Source organism: Oncorhynchus nerka, linkage group LG15 (genome assembly GCF_034236695.1).
Source record: "Oncorhynchus nerka isolate Pitt River linkage group LG15, Oner_Uvic_2.0, whole genome shotgun sequence".
NCBI classification, from domain to species: Eukaryota; Metazoa; Chordata; class Actinopteri; order Salmoniformes; family Salmonidae; genus Oncorhynchus; species Oncorhynchus nerka.
In genome coordinates, this window is record NC_088410.1 from 8,015,608 (window position 1) to 8,036,788 (window position 21,181).

Consider the following 21,181-nt stretch of genomic DNA (forward strand, 5'->3'; position numbering starts at 1 on the left):
TGTGCCCATGTTTTTAAGATAGTACACTACTCACTGGTGTTAATCAGATCTCCGGTCTGCTCTTCTTCCTCCTCCAATGTGACAGTAATCTCCCCCTCCTCTTCTTTCACTGTGACAGTCGTCGCCTCTTCCTCCCCTTTCACTCCGAAAACTTCTTCCTCTTCCTCGTAGTCTTCCTTCACAGTAACATCCTCCTCTTTCACTCTGAAAGCTTCTTCTTCTTCTTTCAATGTAACAGCTTCATATTTTTTAACTGTGACAGCCTCCTCTCCCTCCTCCTCTTTCACAGGAGCTTCTTTCTCTGTCCAGCAGACCTGCTCTTCTTTAGCAAGGGACAAGCTCATGGTCGAATATGTTAGCTAGCTAGTTAGCATTAGCGAATAGCCCACTAACGTTACTAGGCAATAAGTTAATAAGTAATCTTACCGACAACATAAATATGACATTTTATGAAGTATAGTAAATAAGCAGATGGTGTGTTTAAAACACGGAGGTTAATATACACCAAAAAATGGTCAATGAGCTCCAATGTTTCGGTGTTATGTTGGCTAGCTAGCTGTAAAGATGGCTGAATCAGTAGCAGAGTTGTAGCTGTTGTTGAAGAAGCGTCCCGCGCCGTCCATTAGATTATACGTCACGCAAGAGGCACCAGCTGAAAGACTCGTATTGCCATCTGCTGACTCATGTGGGTAAACGCAATTTAACAAAAATAATATTCTTGCAATTAATTAAACACTAGGCAGGTTTTCATTTACTCAGGATATTTCGAAAAGCAATGTCGCAGAAAGAAAATCATTGCGACCTGTGTAACAAACGGCAGGAGAAATCTTCAAAAGATACAATTTTAGTCTCAGTTAAGCAGGGCTGGAATGGTCTTCTGTATAACTTTCTTTATTGCAACAAAATATGATGGAAAATGTGCAGTTGGGGCTGTAACACAGGGTTATAAACTGGATGTTTCATCTAGTATAACATCCGGTTCAGAGTTACACCCAGCATTCGGCTCAGAGTTACATCCAGCATCCGGCTCAGAGTTACAGTGCCTTCAGAAAGTATTCATACCCCTTGACTTATTCCAGATTTTGTTGTGTTAAAGCCTGAATGCAACATGGATTAAATAAATACAAATTCTCATTGATCTAAACACAATACACCATAATGACAAAGTGATGTGATAAGTTTGCAAATTTATTGAAAATGCAAAATAGAAATATCTAATTTACATAAATATTCACACCACTGATTCAATACATGCTAGAATCACCTTTGGAAGAGATTACAGCTGTGAGTCTTTCTGGATAAATCTTATATTTGCAGATTATTATTCCATAAAATTCTTTAAGATCTGTCAAGTTGCTTGTTGGCTTTGTGTTTTAGCTTATACACTTTGGGTGGTGTATCCATACACCTAGTCACTACAAAGATACATACGTCCTTCCTAATTCAGTTGCCAGAGAGGAAGGAAACTGCTCAGGGATTTCACCATGAAGCCAATGGTGACTTTAAAACTGTTACAGAGTTTAATGCCTGTGAAAGGAGAAAACTGAGGATGGATCAACAACATTGAAGTTACTCCACAAGACTATTTGAAGTTACTCCACAAGACTATTTGAAGTAACCCCACAAGACTAACCTAAATGACAGAGTGAAAAGAATGAAGCTTGAATACAAACAGAATACAAATATTCATCAAAAAGTTTGGTAAAAGGCACTAAAGTAAATCTGCAAAAAATGTGGCAAAGAAATTAACTTAATGTCCTGAATACATAGTGTTATATGAATACATCATGTCATGTGATTAAACTAATCACGGAATAGAAATTAACTAGGGAGTCAGGGGCACCACAGGAAAATGTTGTTTAAATAGTTACAATTTCCCAAATTGAAATCCCTTCAGATATTTTCATAACTTATCGATTAGTCACTTATTTATGTATTATTACCTCAGTCATATTCAAAATTTCGCAAAACCCCTTGGATATCTGCACGAACCCTAGCATAAATTATGAATCAGCGATATTCAAATTGGCGTAATTATTTATTTACTAACTAACTAAATAAATCACACAGAATTACATAAAGACACACACAGGACAGGTTATACATTGGTTACTCACATGATACACTGAAAAGTCCCTAGGGGACTAAACCGATATGACGGCTTGGTAGACAAAGGAAAGGGGTGGGGACCGATAAAGAGTGGGGAAAACAAATTGGACCCATGTACATACAATTGATAACCACGCTCATGGAAATGCCAACCCTTTTGCACATGAACAGCTGCTCATTCGAAAATAAATTGCAATTGACATATTTACGAGTGTATAGCTCTGTTGTCACTCTCTGTGATCGCCCGTCCGTCTGCTGAATCAGTCGACAGAAAGTCAAGTCCACCAGAGATCAAAATCTTTTAGATGCACTACTGTTCCACTGGATGTCATAAGGTGAATGCACCAATTTGTAAGTCGCTCTGGATAAGAGCGTCTGCTAAATGACTTAAATGTAAATGTAATGTAGTTGTAGCTTGTTATAATAGATACGTCAGGCATACCAATGGTTGTTCGATAGTGAAATGTTCTCCAGAATGGATCTTTCAGAGTACCATTCGTCGTTCGATCCGTCGCGTTTACCAGACTAAGGTACTCAAACAGCTGCAGACTGAATACGTAGTGTTCAGTTTTGTAGAGATTTTCTTAACCATTTGTAAAGTATGGACTGAGTCCCTACGTCCTCTGGTCTGTATTTAAATTGCCAACCATGTCACTACCGCTCCATGATCTCAATGGTTGATGATTCAGGTCACAGCTAGAACCACTTCACACACCAGCAGCAACCTGGGATGTTTTGGCGTGGCCACTGCCTGATCATAAGTTATGAAAAACAATTCTCATTTAGAACACTAAAATCAAATTGTTATATTTTCAAAAGTATTCTTATGCTTAATCATTTATTTTATACAACATTCAGATAGTAGTTGAGATGTGTATACAAACAAACAAACATACAGTAATGTGGGTCTTCTGTCTTTAATGAGGTCACCAAAGGAAACAAATTCGACATTCCTTGATTTCCCACCGACCATTCGAACTGTCCGGATTTACAGAAATACGGTTTCACCATCCAACCTTTTGAATGATAAAGTTCGGCCAAGTCTCTCCCTGTGTCCCACAGTCACATATTCCAATTATACAGACCCAGAAACAGAGTACTTAAGACCGTCATAGAACTGCCCAAGGGCACGTCATGACCTCTATACCAGGCGGTGGACCTCTATAGCAGGCGGTGTCAGAGGAAGGCCCAAAAATTGTCCAAGACTCCAGGCACCCTAGTCATAGACTGTTTTCTCTGCTAGCTAACTTAACTACCTAGCCAGCTTAACTACCTAGCCAGCTAGCTAGTTTAATTACCTAGCCAACTACCTAGCTAAACTGCCTGTGTTTATGTGAAATCTCTCTTTCCACACTGGGAGCAGATGTAAGGCAACTCCCCAGTGTGGGGTCCATGGTCTTTCAGGTTCCCTAACTAGGTAAATATTTTTCCCCACTGGGAGCAGTGGAATAGCTTCTCTCTTTCAAGGCTTCTCTGCAGAGTATGTTAGCGCATGCTTTTTCAGGTATCTTGACTGGGTGAAACTCTCCACACTGGGAGCAGTGGAAAAGTTATTTTCCTGTGTGTCATCTCATGTGTTTTCAGTCTCCTTAACCTGTTAAAACCCTTTCCACAATGAGAGCATTGGAATGGATTTTCTCCTGTGTGTATTCTTGTGTGCTCTTTCAGATGCGATGACTGAATAAATCTCTTTCCACACTGGGAACAATGGAAAGGCCTCTCTACAGAGTGTGTTCTCTCATGTTTTTTCACGTCCCCTGGTGAGAAGAATGTATTTTCACATTGGGAGCATTGATATGGTTTCTCTTCAGTGTGCATTCTTTCATGCACTTTTAGATACCCTGATCGTCCGAAACCTTTCCCACAATGAGAGCATTGATAAGGCTTCTCCTCCCCTGTATGTATTCTCTCATGCTTTTTCAGGCCCCGTAATGTAACAAAACCCTTTCCACACTGGGAGCAGGTGTGAGGCTTTTCTTCTGTGTGTGTCCACTGATGTGTTTTTAAAGTCCATAACTGAGTAAAACTCTTTCCACACAGGGAGCAGTGGAAAGGCTTCTCTCCTTTGTGTATTCTCGTATGTTTGATCAGCCCCCCTACCTGAGTAAAACTCTTTCCACACAAGGAGCAGTGGAAAGGCTTCTCTCCTGTATGTGTCCTCTCATGAGTTTTCAGGTTCCCTATCCAGGTAAAATTCTTTCCACAATGGGAGCACTGGAAGGGCTTTTCTCCAGAGTGTACTCTTTCATGTTCTTTCTGGCTCCCTAACTGGGCAAAACTCTTTCCACAATGGGAGCAGGGGAAGGGCTTTTCTCCTGTGTGCATTCTCGTATGCATTTTCAGGTGCCATGATTGGGTAAAAGTCTTTCCACAATCGGAGCAGCCGTGAGGCTTCTCTCCTGTGTGCCTTCTCTCATGCATGTTCAAGTGCCATAAACGGGTAAAACTCTTTCCACACTGGGAGCAGTGGAAAGGCTTTTCTCCTGTGTGTGTCCTTTCATGTCTTTTCAGGCTATATAACCTGGTAAAACTCTGTCCACAATGGGAGCAGTGGAAGGGCTTTTCTCCTGTGTGTGTCTTCTCATGTCTTTTCACGTGTAATAGCCGGGTAAAACTCTTTCCACACTGCGAGCAGTGGTGTCGTCTAGCTGATGTCTCTGGTTCCTCTGAGTCTGGTCTTTCTCCTGCCAAAGACAAACCCAGAGTGTTTATTTAAATCGAGACCTCAATTAAACCTCCATATGACACAACTGTCTTGCTATGAAGTTTAATCTAAATCAGATCCCTCAATAACCTGGGGACAGTAAAAAAATATTATTAAAAAACAACAACATTATGTAGAGGTCCAACTCGAATCTTGCCGTCATGGAATGTCATGTTTTTAGGCTGAACAGAGCTCTATCCTAATAGATAGAGGACTACAGTATTTAAATCAATGTCATAGGATGCATTTGATCCATTGATAATGTTTTGTTGGTGGCCCACTCTTTGATGGTAAACATGGTATGGTATCCACGTGTTCCTCTGACTCTGGGAAAGTAGATACAAATCCCAGGATCCCTTTAACAATTCCTATACTGGACAAAAAAACATAAATAGGAAAACTTGTTTTTTATGAAGCTGAACATGACAGAATGGACATTTTTGTAAAAATCATATATTTATTTTTATACAAAAGGCAACGAATTGGTGGTATGGCCCAGGAAGCCATGTAACCAATCATAGCCCTCCATTTACTTGTATCGTTAAAACATCTTACAAATCACCAGCAGAAGGTGAACTTTTTGTATCCATTTTCACATTCATTCTGTTGGTAAAGCAAATTGGATCGTAACTCTACAAGTAGCAGACATCCCACTCTGTAACATTGATATGCCCGTAGAGTACATTATGTTCAACAATATATATATTTTAATGTGCTAAATCAAACCTGTTATATTTTCAATGTGTATTTCTATTTTTCAATGTTCATAAATAACACCTCACATATTCTAGTAAAGCTTCATATGACCCTTTTCTCTCTCTCTCTTTGTAGCACCTACAGATTAAACATTATGGAGTCTTAAAGGAGGCCTGTATCACCTGCAGTTTAAACATTATGGAGTCTTAAAGGAGGCCTGTAGCATCTAATGATGAAACATTATGGAGTCTTAAAGGAGGACTGTAGCATCTAATGATGAAACATTATGGAGTCTTAAAGGAGACCTGTAGCATCTAATGATGAAACATTATGGAGTCTTAAAGGAGGACTGTATCACCTGCAGTTTAAACATTATGGAGTCTTAAAGGAGGCCTGTAGCATCTAATGATGAAACATTATGGAGTCTTAAAGGAGACCTGTAGCACCTGCAGATTAAACATTATGGAGTCTTAAAGGAGGACTGTAGTATCTAATGATGAAACATTATGGAGTCTTAAAGGAGACCTGTAGCATCTAATGATGAAACATTATGGAGTCTTAAAGGAGGACTGTATCACATCTGAAACAGATTAAACATAATGATGGAGTCTTAAAGGAGGACTGTGCAGATTAAACATTATGGAGTCTTCTAATGATGAAACATTATGGAGTCTTAAAGGAAGACTGTAGCATCTAATGAGGAAACATTATGGAGTCTTAAAGGAGACCTGTAGCATCTAATGATGAAACATGGAGTCTTGCTGATCCAAGATGGCGTAGCAGTAAGTCGTCCTGTCGTGCCGTGTCCCCTGTGTATATCTTTTTCGGTTTTTTACATATTTTTCTTTGCATATCTCTTTAAAAACTTTTTGCTAAACCTAAGCTTCCAAATACTCTCCTGCAACCCGCCTCACCCAATGTAGCTATTTTTCCTAAAGTATTTATATTTATATTTACTTCGGAACCGGAACCCCTCAACTGAAGCTCAACTGAAGCTAGCCAGCTAGCGGTCTTCAGCTAACCTTCAGCCCGGAAAGCTCTCGTCAGTTCGAACAACGCGACTCTAACCAGAGCATAACGGACCTATTTATTTTTTCATCCCTGGATTCTTCCCCGGATTCCCACCGCAAATGGAACATTTTTCAGCTGGATCTTCACAACTAGCTAGCTAGCTATCTACGAACTGTTAGCTTGCTAGCACAGGCCTGCTAACCGTCTGCATCGCCGCGTCCCAAACACCCATATTTACTTTCTATTGCTTTTTGATTTTTAATTTGTTTATACCTTCCGGAAACCTGCCTCATCCAATGTGATACGGAATCGCTATTATTTTTATTTTTTCAGAACACACTCAAGAACCTCCAGAAGCTAACCAGCTAACTAACTAGCTACAAGCTATTTAGTCATTGTTAGTTTTTTAAAACCTGGATAACACTCGCCAGTCCAGCTTCCCTGCCCCATCCACCGCTGCCCCCTGGACACTGATCTCTTGGCCACATAGCTGATGCACGCTGGACTGTCCATTAATCACGGTACTCCATTCTGCTTGTTTGTTTTATCTGTTGGCCCCGTTGCCTAGTCAACGCCATTTTACCTGCTATTGTCGTGCCAGCTGATTAGCTGTTGTTGTCTAACCTACTGTTTTAGCTAGCTTTCCCAATTCAACACCTGTGATTACTGTATGCCTCGCTGTATGTCTCTCTCAAATGTCAATATCCCTTGTATACTGTTGTTCAGGTTAGTTATCATTGTTTTAGTTCACAATGGACCCCTAGTTCCACTCTTCATACCCCGGATAACTCCTTTGTCCCACCTCCCACACATGCGGTGATCTCACCCATTACAACCAGCATGTCCAGAGATACAACCTCTCTCATCATCACCCGGGGCCTGGGCTTACCTCCGCTGTACCCGCACCCCATCATACCCCTGTCTGCGCATTATGCCCTGAATATATTCTACCAAGCCCAGAAACCTGCTCCTCTTATTCTCTGTCCCCAACGCTCTAGGCGACCAGTTTTGATAGCCTTTAGCCGCACCCTCATACTACTCCTTCTCTGTTCCGTGGGTGATGTGGAGGTAAACCCAGGCCCTGCATGTCCCCAGGCACCCTCATTTGTTGACTTCTGTGATCGAAAAAGCCTTGGTTTCATGCATGTCAACATCAGAAGCCTCCTCCCTAAGTTTGTTTTACTCACTGCTTTAGCACACTCTGCTAACCCTGATGTCCTTGCTGTGTCTGAATCCTGGCTCAGGAAGGCCACCAAAAATTCAGAGATTTCCATACCCAACTATAACATCTTCCGTCAAGATAGAACTGCCAAAGGGGGAGGAGTTGCAGTCTACTGCAGAGATAGCCTGCAAAGTAATGTCATACTTTCCAGGTCCATACCCAAACAGTTCGAACTACTAATTTTGAAAATTACTCTCTCCAGAAATAAGTCTCTCACTGTTGCCGCCTGCTACCGACCCCCCTCAGCTCCCAGCTGTGCCCTGGACACCATTTGTGAATTGATCGCCCCCCCATCTAGCTTCAGAGTTTGTTCTGTTAGGTGACCTAAACTGGGATATGCTTAACACCCCAGCAGTCCTACAATCTAAGCTAGATGCCCTCAATCTCACACAAATCATCAAGGAACCCACCAGGTACAACCCTAACTCTGTAAACAAGGGCACCCTCATAGACGTCATCCTGACCAACTGGCCCTCCAAATACACCTCCGCTGTCTTCAACCAGGATCTCAGCGACCACTGCCTCACTGCCTGTATCCGCTACGGAGCCGCAGTCAAACGACCACTCCTCATCACTGTCAAACGCTCCCTAAAACACTTCTGTGAGCAGGCCTTCCTAATCGACCTGGCCCGGGTATCCTGGAAGGACATTGACCTCATCCCGTCAGTTGAGGATGCCTGGTCATTCTTTAAAAGTAACTTCCTCTCCATTTTAGATAAGCATGCTCCGTTCAAAAAATGCAGAACCAAGAACAGATACAGCCCTTGGTTCACTCCAGACCTGACTGCCCTCGACCAGCACAAAAACATCCTGTGGCGGACTGCAATAGCATCGAATAGTCCCCGTGATATGCAACTGTTCAGGGAAGTCAGGAACCAATACACGCAGTCAGTCAGGAAAGCTAAGGCCAGCTTCTTCAGGCAGAAGTTTGCATCCTGTAGCTCCAACTCCAAAAGGTTCTGGGACACTGAAGTCCATGGAGAACAAGAGCACCTCCTCCCAGCTGCCCACTGCACTGAGGCTAGGTAACACGGTCACCACCGATAAATCCATGATTATCGAAAACTTCAATAAGCATTTCTCAACGGCTGGCCATGCCTTCCGCCTGGCTTCTCCAACCTCGGCCAACAGCTCCGCCCCCCCCCCCCGCAGCTCCTCGCCCAAGCCTCTCCAGGTTCTCCTTTACCCAAATCCAGATAGCAGATGTTCTGAAAGAGCTCCAAAACCTGGACCCGTACAAATCAGCTGGGCTTGACAATCTGGACCCTCTATTTCTGAAACTATCCGCCGCCATTGTCGCAACCCCTATTACCAGCCTGTTCAACCTCTCTTTCATATCGTCCGAGATCCCCAAGGATTGGGAAAGCTGCCGCAGTCATCCCCCTCTTCAAAGGGGGAGACACCCTGGACCCAAACTGTTACAGACCTATATCCATCCTGCCCTGCCTATCTAAGGTCTTCGAAAGCCAAGTCAACAAACAGGTCACTGATCATCTCGAATCCCACCGTACCTTCTCCGCTGTGCAATCTGGTTTCCGAGCCGGTCACGGGTGCACCTCAGCCACACTCAAGGTACTAAACGATATCATAACCGCCATCGATAAAAGACAGTACTGTGCAGCCGTCTTCATCGACCTTGCCAAGGCCTTCGACTCTGTCAATCACCATATTCTTATCGGCAGACTCAGTAGCCTCGGTTTTTCGGATGACTGCCTTGCCTGGTTCACCAATTACTTTGCAGACAGAGTTCAGTGTGTCAAATCGGAGGGCATGCTGTCCGGTCCTATGGCAGTCTCAATGGGGGTGCCACAGGGTTCAATTCTCGGGCCGACTCTTTTCTCTGTATATATCAATGATGTCGCTCTTGCTGCGGGCGATTCCCTGATCCACCTCTACGCAGACGACACCATTCTATATAATTTCGGCCAGTCATTGGACACTGTGCTATCTAACCTCCAAACGAGCTTCAATGCCATACAACACTCCTTCCGTGGCCTCCAACTGCTCTTAAACGCTAGTAAAACCAAATGCATGCTTTTCAACCGATCGCTGCCTGCACCCGCATGCTCGACTAGCATCACCACCCTGGATGGTTCCGACCTTGAATATGTGGACATCTATAAGTACCTAGGTGTCTGGCTAGACTGCAAACTCTCCTTCCAGACTCATATCAAACATCTCCAATCCAAAATCAAATCAAGAGTCGGCTTTCTATTCCGCAACAAAGCCTCCTTCACTCACGCCGCCAAGCTTACCCTAGTAAAACTGACTATCCTACCGATCCTCGACTTCGGCGATGTCATCTACAAAATGGCTTCCAACACTCTACTCAGCAAACTGGATGCAGTCTATCACAGTGCCATCCGTTTTGTCACAAAAGCACCTTATACCACCCACCACTGCGACTTGTATGCTCTAGTCGGCTGGCCCTCGCTACATATTCGTCGCCAGACCCACTGGCTCCAGGTCATTTACAAGTCCATGCTAGGTAAAGCTCCGCCTTATCTCAGTTCACTGGTCACGATGGCAACACCCATCCGTAGCACGCGCTCCAGCTGGTGTATCTCATTGATCATCCCTAAAGCCAACACCTCATTTGGCCGCCTTTCGTTCCAGTACTCTGCTGCCTGTGACTGGAACGAATTGCAAAAATCACTGAAGTTGGAGACTTTTATCTCCCTCACCAACTTCAAACATCAGCTATCTGAGCAGCTAACCGATCGCTGCAGCTGTACATAGTCTATTGGTAAATAGCCCACCCATTTTCACCTACCTCATCCCCATACTGTTTTACTTATTTACTTTTCTGCTCTTTTGCACACCAATATCTCTACCTGTACACGACCATCTGATCATTTATCACTCCAGTGTTAATCTGCAAAATTGTAATTATTCGCCTACCTCCTCATGCCTTTTGCACACATTGTATATAGACTCCCCCTTTTTTCTTTTTTTTCTCTACTGTGTTATTGACTTGTTAATTGTTTACTCCATGTGTAACTCTGTGTTGTCTGTTCACACTGCTATGCTTTATCTTGGCCAGGTCGCAGTTGCAAATGAGAACTTGTTCTCAACTAGCCTACCTGGTTAAATAAAGGTGTTCTCAACTAGCCTACCTGGTTAAATAAAGGTGTTCTCAACTAGCCTACCTGGTTAAATAAAGGTGTTCTCAACTAGCCTACCTGGTTAAATAAAGGTGTTCTCAACTAGCCTACCTGGTTAAATAAAGGTGTTCTCAACTAGCCTACCTGGTTAAATAAAGGTGTTCTCAACTAGCCTACCTGGTTAAATAAAGGTGTTCTCAACTAGCCTACCTGGTTAAATAAAGGTGAAATAAATAAAAATAAATACAAATAAAAAGGAGGACTGTAGCATCTAATGATGAAACATTATGGAGTCTTAAAGGAGGACTGTAGCATCTAATGATGAAACATTATGGAGTCTTAAAGGAGGACTGTAGCATCTAATGATGAAACATTATGGAGTCTTAAAGGAGGACTGTAGCATCTAATGATGAAACATTATGGAGTCTTAAAGGAGGACTGTAGCATCTAATGATGAAACATTATGGAGTCTTAAAGGAGGACTGTAGCATCTAATGATGAAACATTATGGAGTCTTAAAGGAGGACTGTAGCATCTAATGATGAAACATTATGGAGTCTTAAAGGAGGACTGTAGCATCTAATGATGAAACATTATGGAGTCTTAAAGGAGGACTGTAGCATCTAATGATGAAACATTATGGAGTCTTAAAGGAGGACTGTAGCATCTAATGATGAAACATTATGGAGTCTTAAAGGAGGACTGTAGCATCTAATGATGAAACATTATGGAGTCTTAAAGGAGGACTGTAGCATCTAATGATGAAACATTATGGAGTCTTAAAGGAGGACTGTAGCATCTAATGATGAAACATTATGGAGTCTTAAAGGAGGACTGTAGCATCTAATGATGAAACATTATGGAGTCTTAAAGGAGGACTGTAGCATCTAATGATGAAACATTATGGAGTCTTAAAGGAGGACTGTAGCATCTAATGATGAAACATTATGGAGTCTTAAAGGAGGACTGTAGCATCTAATGATGAAACATTATGGAGTCTTAAAGGAGGACTGTAGCATCTAATGATGAAACATTATGGAGTCTTAAAGGAGGACTGTAGCATCTAATGATGAAACATTATGGAGTCTTAAAGGAGGACTGTAGCATCTAATGATGAAACATTATGGAGTCTTAAAGGAGGACTGTAGCATCTAATGATGAAACATTATGGAGTCTTAAAGGAGGACTGTAGCATCTAATGATGAAACATTATGGAGTCTTAAAGGAGGACTGTAGCATCTAATGATGAAACATTATGGAGTCTTAAAGGAGGACTGTAGCATCTAATGATGAAACATTATGGAGTCTTAAAGGAGGACTGTAGCATCTAATGATGAAACATTATGGAGTCTTAAAGGAGGACTGTAGCATCTAATGATGAAACATTATGGAGTCTTAAAGGAGGACTGTAGCATCTAATGATGAAACATTATGGAGTCTTAAAGGAGGACTGTAGCATCTAATGATGAAACATTATGGAGTCTTAAAGGAGGACTGTAGCATCTAATGATGAAACATTATGGAGTCTTAAAGGACTGGCATCTAATGATGAAACATTATGTAGCATCTAATGATGAAACATTATGGAGTCTTAAAGGAGGACTGTAGCATCTAATGATGAAACATTATGGAGTCTTAAAGGAGGACTGTAGCATCTAATGATGAAACATTATGGAGTCTTAAAGGAGGACTGTAGCATCTAATGATGAAACATTATGGAATCTTAAAGGAGGCCTGTAGCACCTACAGATTAAACATTATGGAGTTTTAAAGGAGGCCTGTAACAGCTAATGATGAAACATTTTGGAGTCTTAAAGGAGGACTGTAGCATCTAATGATGAAACATTATGGAGTCTTAAAGGAGGACTGTAGCGTCTAATGATGAAACATTATGGAGTCTTAAAGGAGGACTGTAGCATCTAATGATGAAACATTATGGAGTCTTAAAGGATGACTGTAGCATCTAATGATGAAACATTATGGAGTCTTAAAGGAGGACTGTAGCATCTAATGATGAAACATTATGGAGTCTTAAAGGAGGACTGTAGCATCTAATGATGAAACATTATGGAGTCTTAAAGGAGGACTGTAGCATCTAATGATGAAACATTATGGAGTCTTAAAGGAGGACTGTAGCATCTAATGATGAAACATTATGGAGTCTTAAAGGAGGACTGTAGCATCTAATGATGAAACATTATGGAGTCTTAAAGGAGGACTGTAGCATCTAATGATGAAACATTATGGAGTCTTAAAGGAGGACTGTAGCATCTAATGATGAAACATTATGGAGTCTTAAAGGAGGACTGTAGCATCTAATGATGAAACATTATGGAGTCTTAAAGGAGGACTGTAGCATCTAATGATGAAACATTATGGAGTCTTAAAGGAGGACTGTAGCATCTAATGATGAAACATTATGGAGTCTTAAAGGAGGACTGTAGCATCTAATGATGAAACATTATGGAGTCTTAAAGGAGGACTGTAGCATCTAATGATGAAACATTATGGAGTCTTAAAGGAGGACTGTAGCATCTAATGATGAAACATTATGGAGTCTTAAAGGAGGACTGTAGCATCTAATGATGAAACATTATGGAGTCTTAAAGGAGGACTGTAGCATCTAATGATGAAACATTATGGAGTCTTAAAGGAGGACTGTAGCATCTAATGATGAAACATTATGGAGTCTTAAAGGAGGACTGTAGCATCTAATGATGAAACATTTTGGAGTCTTAAAGGAGGACTGTAACAGCTAATGATGAAACATTTTGGAGTCTTAAAGGAGGACTGTAGCATCTAATGATGAAACATTATGGAGTCTTAAAGGAGGACTGTAGCGTCTAATGATGAAACATTATGGAGTCTTAAAGGAGGACTGTAGCATCTAATGATGAAACATTATGGAGTCTTAAAGGAGGACTGTAGCATCTAATGATGAAACATTATGGAATCTTAAAGGAGGCCTGTAGCATCTAATGATGAAACATTTTGGAGTCTTAAAGGAGGACTGTAGCATCTAATGATGAAACATTATGGAGTCTTAAAGGAGGACTGTAGCATCTAATGATGAAACATTATGGAGTCTTAAAGGAGGACTGTAGCATCTAATGATGAAACATTATGGAATCTTAAAGGAGGCCTGTAGCACCTACAGATTAAACATTATGGAGTTTTAAAGGAGGCCTGTAACAGCTAATGATGAAACATTTTGGAGTCTTAAAGGAGGACTGTAGCATCTAATGATGAAACATTATGGAGTCTTAAAGGAGGACTGTAGCGTCTAATGATGAAACATTATGGAGTCTTAAAGGAGGACTGTAGCATCTAATGATGAAACATTATGGAGTCTTAAAGGAGGACTGTAGCATCTAATGATGAAACATTATGGAATCTTAAAGGAGGCCTGTAGCATCTAATGATGAAACATTTTGGAGTCTTAAAGGAGGACTGTAGCATCTAATGATGAAACATTATGGAGTCTTAAAGGAGGACTGTAGCATCTAATGATGAAACATTATGGAGTCTTAAAGGAGGACTGTAGCATCTAATGATGAAACATTATGGAATCTTAAAGGAGGCCTGTAGCACCTACAGATTAAACATTATGGAGTTTTAAAGGAGGCCTGTAACAGCTAATGATGAAACATTTTGGAGTCTTAAAGGAGGACTGTAGCATCTAATGATGAAACATTATGGAGTCTTAAAGGAGGACTGTAGCATCTAATGATGAAACATTATGGAGTCTTAAAGGAGGACTGTAGCATCTAATGATGAAACATTATGGAGTCTTAAAGGAGGACTGTAGCATCTAATGATGAAACATTATGGAGTCTTAAAGGAGGACTGTAGCATCTAATGATGAAACATTATGGAGTCTTAAAGGAGGACTGTAGCATCTAATGATGAAACATTATGGAGTCTTAAAGGAGGACTGTAGCATCTAATGATGAAACATTATGGAGTCTTAAAGGAGGACTGTAGCATCTAATGATGAAACATTATGGAGTCTTAAAGGAGGACTGTAGCATCTAATGATGAAACATTTTGGAGTCTTAAAGGAGGACTGTAACAGCTAATGATGAAACATTTTGGAGTCTTAAAGGAGGACTGTAGCATCTAATGATGAAACATTATGGAGTCTTAAAGGAGGACTGTAGCGTCTAATGATGAAACATTATGGAGTCTTAAAGGAGGACTGTAGCATCTAATGATGAAACATTATGGAGTCTTAAAGGAGGACTGTAGCATCTAATGATGAAACATTATGGAATCTTAAAGGAGGCCTGTAGCATCTAATGATGAAACATTTTGGAGTCTTAAAGGAGGACTGTAGCATCTAATGATGAAACATTATGGAGTCTTAAAGGAGGACTGTAGCATCTAATGATGAAACATTATGGAGTCTTAAAGGAGGACTGTAGCATCTAATGATGAAACATTATGGAATCTTAAAGGAGGCCTGTAGCACCTACAGATTAAACATTATGGAGTTTTAAAGGAGGCCTGTAACAGCTAATGATGAAACATTTTGGAGTCTTAAAGGAGGACTGTAGCATCTAATGATGAAACATTATGGAGTCTTAAAGGAGGACTGTAGCGTCTAATGATGAAACATTATGGAGTCTTAAAGGAGGACTGTAGCATCTAATGATGAAACATTATGGAGTCTTAAAGGAGGACTGTAGCATCTAATGATGAAACATTATGGAATCTTAAAGGAGGCCTGTAGCATCTAATGATGAAACATTTTGGAGTCTTAAAGGAGGACTGTAGCATCTAATGATGAAACATTATGGAGTCTTAAAGGAGGACTGTAGCATCTAATGATGAAACATTATGGAGTCTTAAAGGAGGACTGTAGCATCTAATGATGAAACATTATGGAATCTTAAAGGAGGCCTGTAGCACCTACAGATTAAACATTATGGAGTTTTAAAGGAGGCCTGTATCACCTGCAGATGAAACATTATGGAGTCTTAAAGGGGGCCTGTAGCACCTACAGATTAAACATTATGGAGTCTTAAAGGAGGCCTGTAGCATCTAATGATGAAACATTATGGAGTCTTAAAGGAGGCCTGTAGCATCTAATGATGAAATATTATGGAGTCTTAAAGGAGACCTGTAGCACCTGCAGATTAAACATTATGGAGTCTTAAAGGAGGCCTGTAGCATCTAATGATGAAACATTATGGAGTCTTAAAGGAGGCCTAGGTAAGGCCTAAAAATCTCACAAATATCGTAACTGCAAGTAATTATTTCTCAATTATGCTTTAAGATACAAATTCCAAATAGATGTCAACAATCCTTCCTCCAAAGAACCCTTCTATGGATGAAATGTTGTGAGAAATACAGGGTAGGCCGGGTCTCCAAAAAGCCTCTCTGGAAATTAAATGTAACGTACGAGAAGAGTGTATTATTTAAAACAATATGTCTATTATTTAACCAAATCAAAAAAGGGTACTTCTGAGCCTACTAATATGTTGAATAAATGAATGGGAAAAATTAATTGCATTTCTGAATCTAGACATACTCCATATTTTAGGGCCCGTTATAAGGAGAATAATGACAACAAGATGTTGTCTGTGTCATGTCTGGTTTACAGATCCCAGGTCTGACAGTATAATGACAACAAGATGTTGTCTGGTTTACAGATCCCAGGTCTGACAGTATAATGACAACAAGATGTTGTCTGGTTTACAGATCCCAGGTCTGACAGTATAATGACAACAAGATGTTGTCTGGTTTACAGATCCCAGGTCTGACAGTATAATGACAACAAGATCTTGTCTGGTTTACAGATCCCAGGTCTGACAGTATAATGACAACAAGATGTTGTCTGGTTTACAGATCCCAGGTCTGACAGTATAATGACAACAAGATGTTGTCTGGTTTACAGATCCCAGGTCTGACAGTATAATGACAACAAGATCTTGTCTGGTTTACAGATCCCAGGTCTGACAGTATAATGACAACAAGATGTTGTCTGGTTTACAGATCCCAGGTCTGACAGTATAATGACAACAAGATGTTGTCTGGTTTACAGATCCCAGGTCTGACAGTATAATGACAACAAGATCTTGTCTGGTTTACAGATCCCAGGTCTGACAGTATAATGACATGCTATGAGATGTTAGGTTGCCCTCTGTTATAGGCTTGTGTTTGTATTTTTGCTATGAGATGTTAGGTTGCCCCCTGTTATAGGCTTGTGTTTGTATTTCTGCTATGAGATATTAGGTTGCCCTCTGTTATAGGCTTGTGTTTGTATTTCTGCTATGAGATGTTAGGTTGCCCCCTGTTATAGGCTTGTGTTTGTATTTCTGCTATGAGATATTAGGTTGCCCTCTGTTATAGGCTTGTGTTTGTATTTCTGCTATGAGATGTTAGGTTGCCCCCTGTTATAGGCTTGTGTTTGTATTTTTGCTATGAGATGTTAGGTGGCCCCCTGTTATAGGCTTTGCTCGATTTCATTTTTCGAAGTTGATTCTGTTTGATTAATTGGAATCATTCTTGTTGGTCAGGATGTGTTGCACCTGTTGTCTCGCTAGTCAGTCGTTAGATTCACCTGTGCTGACACAGTTGATATTTAAGAGCGGCTGGCCCAGCGCTCCAGTTGGCGTGAGAGACGTTGGAAGTGCTTTACCGAGGTTGAGCTCCTCCTCCTCTTTGAGTGTGATCAAAACAAATATTTTCCCATTGTGTTCTCCTCTGTGGTTTGCTCCACCAGTGTTTTTATTATAAGTTGGTGTGGGTTTTTAGTTTGGTTTGCCTTTTCTGGGACAAATTTAGTGGGCACTAATGGTGGGTGTCTATTAGGCCCCTGATTTTTGTTGCTTTTTAACTTCCAGCTGACACCCCCATGGGTGTCTTTGAGACCCCCTCCTAAAAGCCCACCTGTTTCCTACACTCCCATGAGTGTCTGAGACCCCCTCCTAAAAGCCCACCTGTTTCCTACACTCCCATGAGTGTCTGAGACCCCCTCCTATAAGCCCACCTGTTTCCTGGTGGTTGTTCAGGGCTTATTTGTTAGTTCCCCATTTCTGTTGAGCGGTGATATATCCCCCCTTCGTAATAAATGAACTGTAACAGAAGCAGATTGGAGTCTAATCCAGTGGGGTCGCGGGACTTTAAAGGAACTCAGTCCGGCTTTAAACGTACTCTTGAAAGTGGTAATAGTAAAATACACAAAGTGCAATATAAAAATTGGGCACTGGATCATCAGTTCCTCGTCTTGTCAGTCATTACATACCTTAGAAAGCTATTTATAATTAGTCAGAAATGTCCAGATCAACTAGCCCATGTCAGCTAACATATTTTTTATATTGGTCCCCCCCCCCATATATTATTATTGTAATTTTCTAATAATTTGAGTGCACATTAGACATGGCAAAATGTATAGAATTACAAGAAAATGTGCTTTAAAACGGCTACATTTTGTTAGCACCCCATGACATCATGCATAGCTTGAAACCTGCAATATTCTCTCAACCAAACAAGAGGGATGTGAACAGTTTGTGCCCATAGAAAGACGTGGCGTGTGCGAGGGAGGGGGCGCGGGATGTTCCCCATTACTGGAAGGGGGCACCGCCCGAGTGAAGAAGTTTGGGAACCCCTGGTCTAATCCAATCTAATCACACACAGTTGTTATTACTTGATGCCATTGAATCACCCTCTTCTCCTTCTCTCACAGTTCCACTCAGCCCCGTTGTTTTCCTGCAGTCCACCAGCCTCACAGACACCCTCTTCAGACCCCACATTAAGGCGCTACCGGGAGAGGCACGACCCGGGGACTCGGGGACAGGGGAGGGGTGTGGGAGAGATGTGTTCTGAAAACCACAAAAAAATAAAGACAATCAATTTAGGGGAAAACTCTCCTACCTGACAAGGAATTTAACATTCTCAAAAGTCTTCCCCTTGAGTCCTCTCATTCTCTGAACCTCCTGCTGTAATTGGAGGAGAAAGTCCAAGGGGAGGAACCTCCTGCTGTAATTGGAGGAGAAAGTTCAAGGGGAGGAACCTCCTGCTGTAATTGGAGGAGAAAGTCCAAGGGGAGGAACCTCCTGCTGTAAATGGAGGAGGAAGTCCAAGGGGAGGAACCTCCTGCTGTAATTGGAGGAGAAAGTCCAAGGGGAGGAACCTCCTGCTGTAATTGGAGGAGAAAGTCCAAGGGGAGGAACCTCCTGCTGTAATTGGAGGAGAAAGTCCAAGGGGAGGAACCTCCTGCTGTAATTGGAGGAGAAAGTCCAAGGGGAGGAACCTCCTGCTGTAATTGGAGGAGAAAGTCCAAGGGGAGGAACCTCCTGCTGTAAATGGAGGAGAAAGTCCAAGGGGAGGAACCTCTATTTACCAACTACATTTACATACAGTGAGCTCCAACAGTAATGGGACAGTGACACATGCTGCTGTTGTTGTTGTTTTGTCTTTGTACTCCGGCACTTTGGATTTGAAATGATACAATGACTATGAGGTTAAAGTGCATACTGTCATGTCTAATTTGAGGGTATTTTTCATCCATATCAGGTGAACCATTTAGAAAGTACACCACTTTTTGTACAATGTCCCCCTGATTTTAGGGGACCAAAAGTATTGGGACAAATTCACCTTTATGTGTATTAAAGTAGTAAAAAGTGTCGTATTTTGTCCCATATTCCTAGCACACAATGATTACATCAAGCATTTGACTCTACAAACTTTTTGGATGCATTTTCTGTTTTGTTTTGGTAGTGTTTCAGATAATTTCGTGCCAAATATAAATTAATAGTAAATAGTGTATTGTATCATTTTGGAGTCACTTGTAATATAAATAAGAATATAATATGTTTTACATTAATTAAGTTTTACATTAATGTTTTACATTAATTTTACATTAAGTTCTACATTAATGTGGATGCCACAATTACGGATAATCCTGAATGAATGGTGAATAATGACGAGTGAGAAAGTTAGAGGCAAAAAAAAAATATCAACCAAAAAGCACATAGTTCGTTTTCATGAATTTATAGGATAAGCCTATATTCTATACTCACACCACCCTCCCTCTGCACTGGCTTGTGCTTCTCTGGAGCCGACTCCGCCTCCAGTCTGTTGCTAGGAAACCAATCCTTCATGTCCCGTTCTCCGTTGCAGTTAATGGCGTCGTCATCATCACCACCAAACTGTCTGGGGCTCACGGGTGCCACGCTAGATCCTTCCTGTATCTTTCTGATGTCCTCTTTCAATGTAGAGCTCTGGGAGGGCCAGAAAGGAGCATATTGCCTCGTTTTTGGCTCTGTAAAGGGAAGAGTTTGACTATCGGTTACAAAAAAAACAGAGGGGTGTAGCTTGCTCTCTACCGTCATATGATTTCAGACATATCACTCATCATCCTAGGCTCTTCCGTCGGAGAGGAATTGACGAGAGAACTCTGAATACAAACTACACTAAAATGGAAGTCAACAGAATGCTTCTTTAAAACCACATATTGGTTCAACAACTGCATAGTTTATGCCCCTGTTTTTAAGATAGTACTCACTTGTGTTAATCAGATATTCAGTCTCCTCTTCTTTCAATGTGACAGCCTCGATCCCCCCTTCCTTTTTCACAACAAACGGTATTTTCTCTTCTTTCACTTCAACATCCTCTTCTTCTTTCAACGTGATAGCCTCCATTTTATATTTTTTCATTCTGAATGTTTCTTCCTCTCCTTTCACGGTAATATCACCATCTTCCTCTTTTACGACAACGTTCAGCCTAAGAGCTTGTTTCTCCATCCAGCAGACCTCTTCTTCAGCAGGGGGGGAGTAACTTTGTGAGTTCATGGTCGGGGATGTTAGCTAGCTAGCATTATCGACTACCCTGGTGCTAGTAGGCTCCGTAGCAAATTTAGCAAGCGAATTAAGTTTAAATCAACTAGTACATACATTAACAGCGCTGTGTTTAAAACTATGGGATTCGTGTAGTTATACAATTATTCAGAGATTCAATGTTTCAGTTTTATGTTGGCTAGCAAGCTACCGATGTGGTTGAATTAGTAGCCGTGTTGTTGTTGTTGATGAAACATCCGGTGCCGTCACACAGGATTAGACGTCACGCAAGAAGCGCCACCTAAAATACTCACATCGCCATCTGTTGACTGGAGTGGGTAACACAGTTTAGAATAAATATTCACCACACTATTTATTCTGGCAAACAATGTCTGAATGACATAACAAATAATTCCAAATAAGCAAATATGTTTTCTCTTTTGTTACAGCTGATACATTCCTCTAAGCCCTGGATATGAATATGTACATACTGAATTTATACTGAATATATACTGAACACATCAAATCAAACTTGATTTTATTTTTATTTTTT

At 41.1% G+C, this 21,181-nt stretch overlaps 2 protein-coding genes and 1 long non-coding RNA gene across 4 annotated transcripts in view; 1 reads left to right on the plus strand and 2 right to left on the minus strand.

The window, feature by feature from the left end:
* LOC115118310 (zinc finger and SCAN domain-containing protein 2-like) overlaps positions 1-624 on the minus strand; it is a 38,642-nt gene extending 38,018 nt beyond the window's left edge. The window contains exon 1 of one of the 2 annotated variants that reach the window (XM_065000893.1): positions 35-624. In XM_065000893.1, coding sequence (XP_064856965.1) covers positions 35-344 — 310 coding nt within the window. In that variant the 5' untranslated portion in view covers positions 345-624. The remainder of the gene's footprint in view (positions 1-34) is intronic. The other variant, XM_065000891.1, reaches the window with a different exon arrangement.
* A 546-nt stretch (positions 625-1,170) lies between these two features.
* LOC115127094 (zinc finger protein 883-like) lies at positions 1,171-20,857 on the minus strand. Its single transcript, XM_065000894.1, has 4 exons — positions 20,358-20,857; positions 19,873-20,114; positions 18,498-18,672; positions 1,171-4,793 (listed from the first exon to the last, which is right to left on the minus strand). Exons 1-4 carry the CDS (start codon positions 20,641-20,643, stop codon positions 3,610-3,612), a joined length of 1,887 nt encoding a protein of 628 aa, XP_064856966.1. The 5' UTR covers positions 20,644-20,857; the 3' UTR covers positions 1,171-3,609.
* On the plus strand, positions 6,488-19,536 carry LOC135559983 (uncharacterized). Its single transcript, XR_010458626.1, has 2 exons — positions 6,488-7,041; positions 18,537-19,536. It is a non-coding gene; the product is annotated as an uncharacterized LOC135559983 (long non-coding RNA).
* Positions 20,858-21,181: the final 324 nt, after the last annotated feature.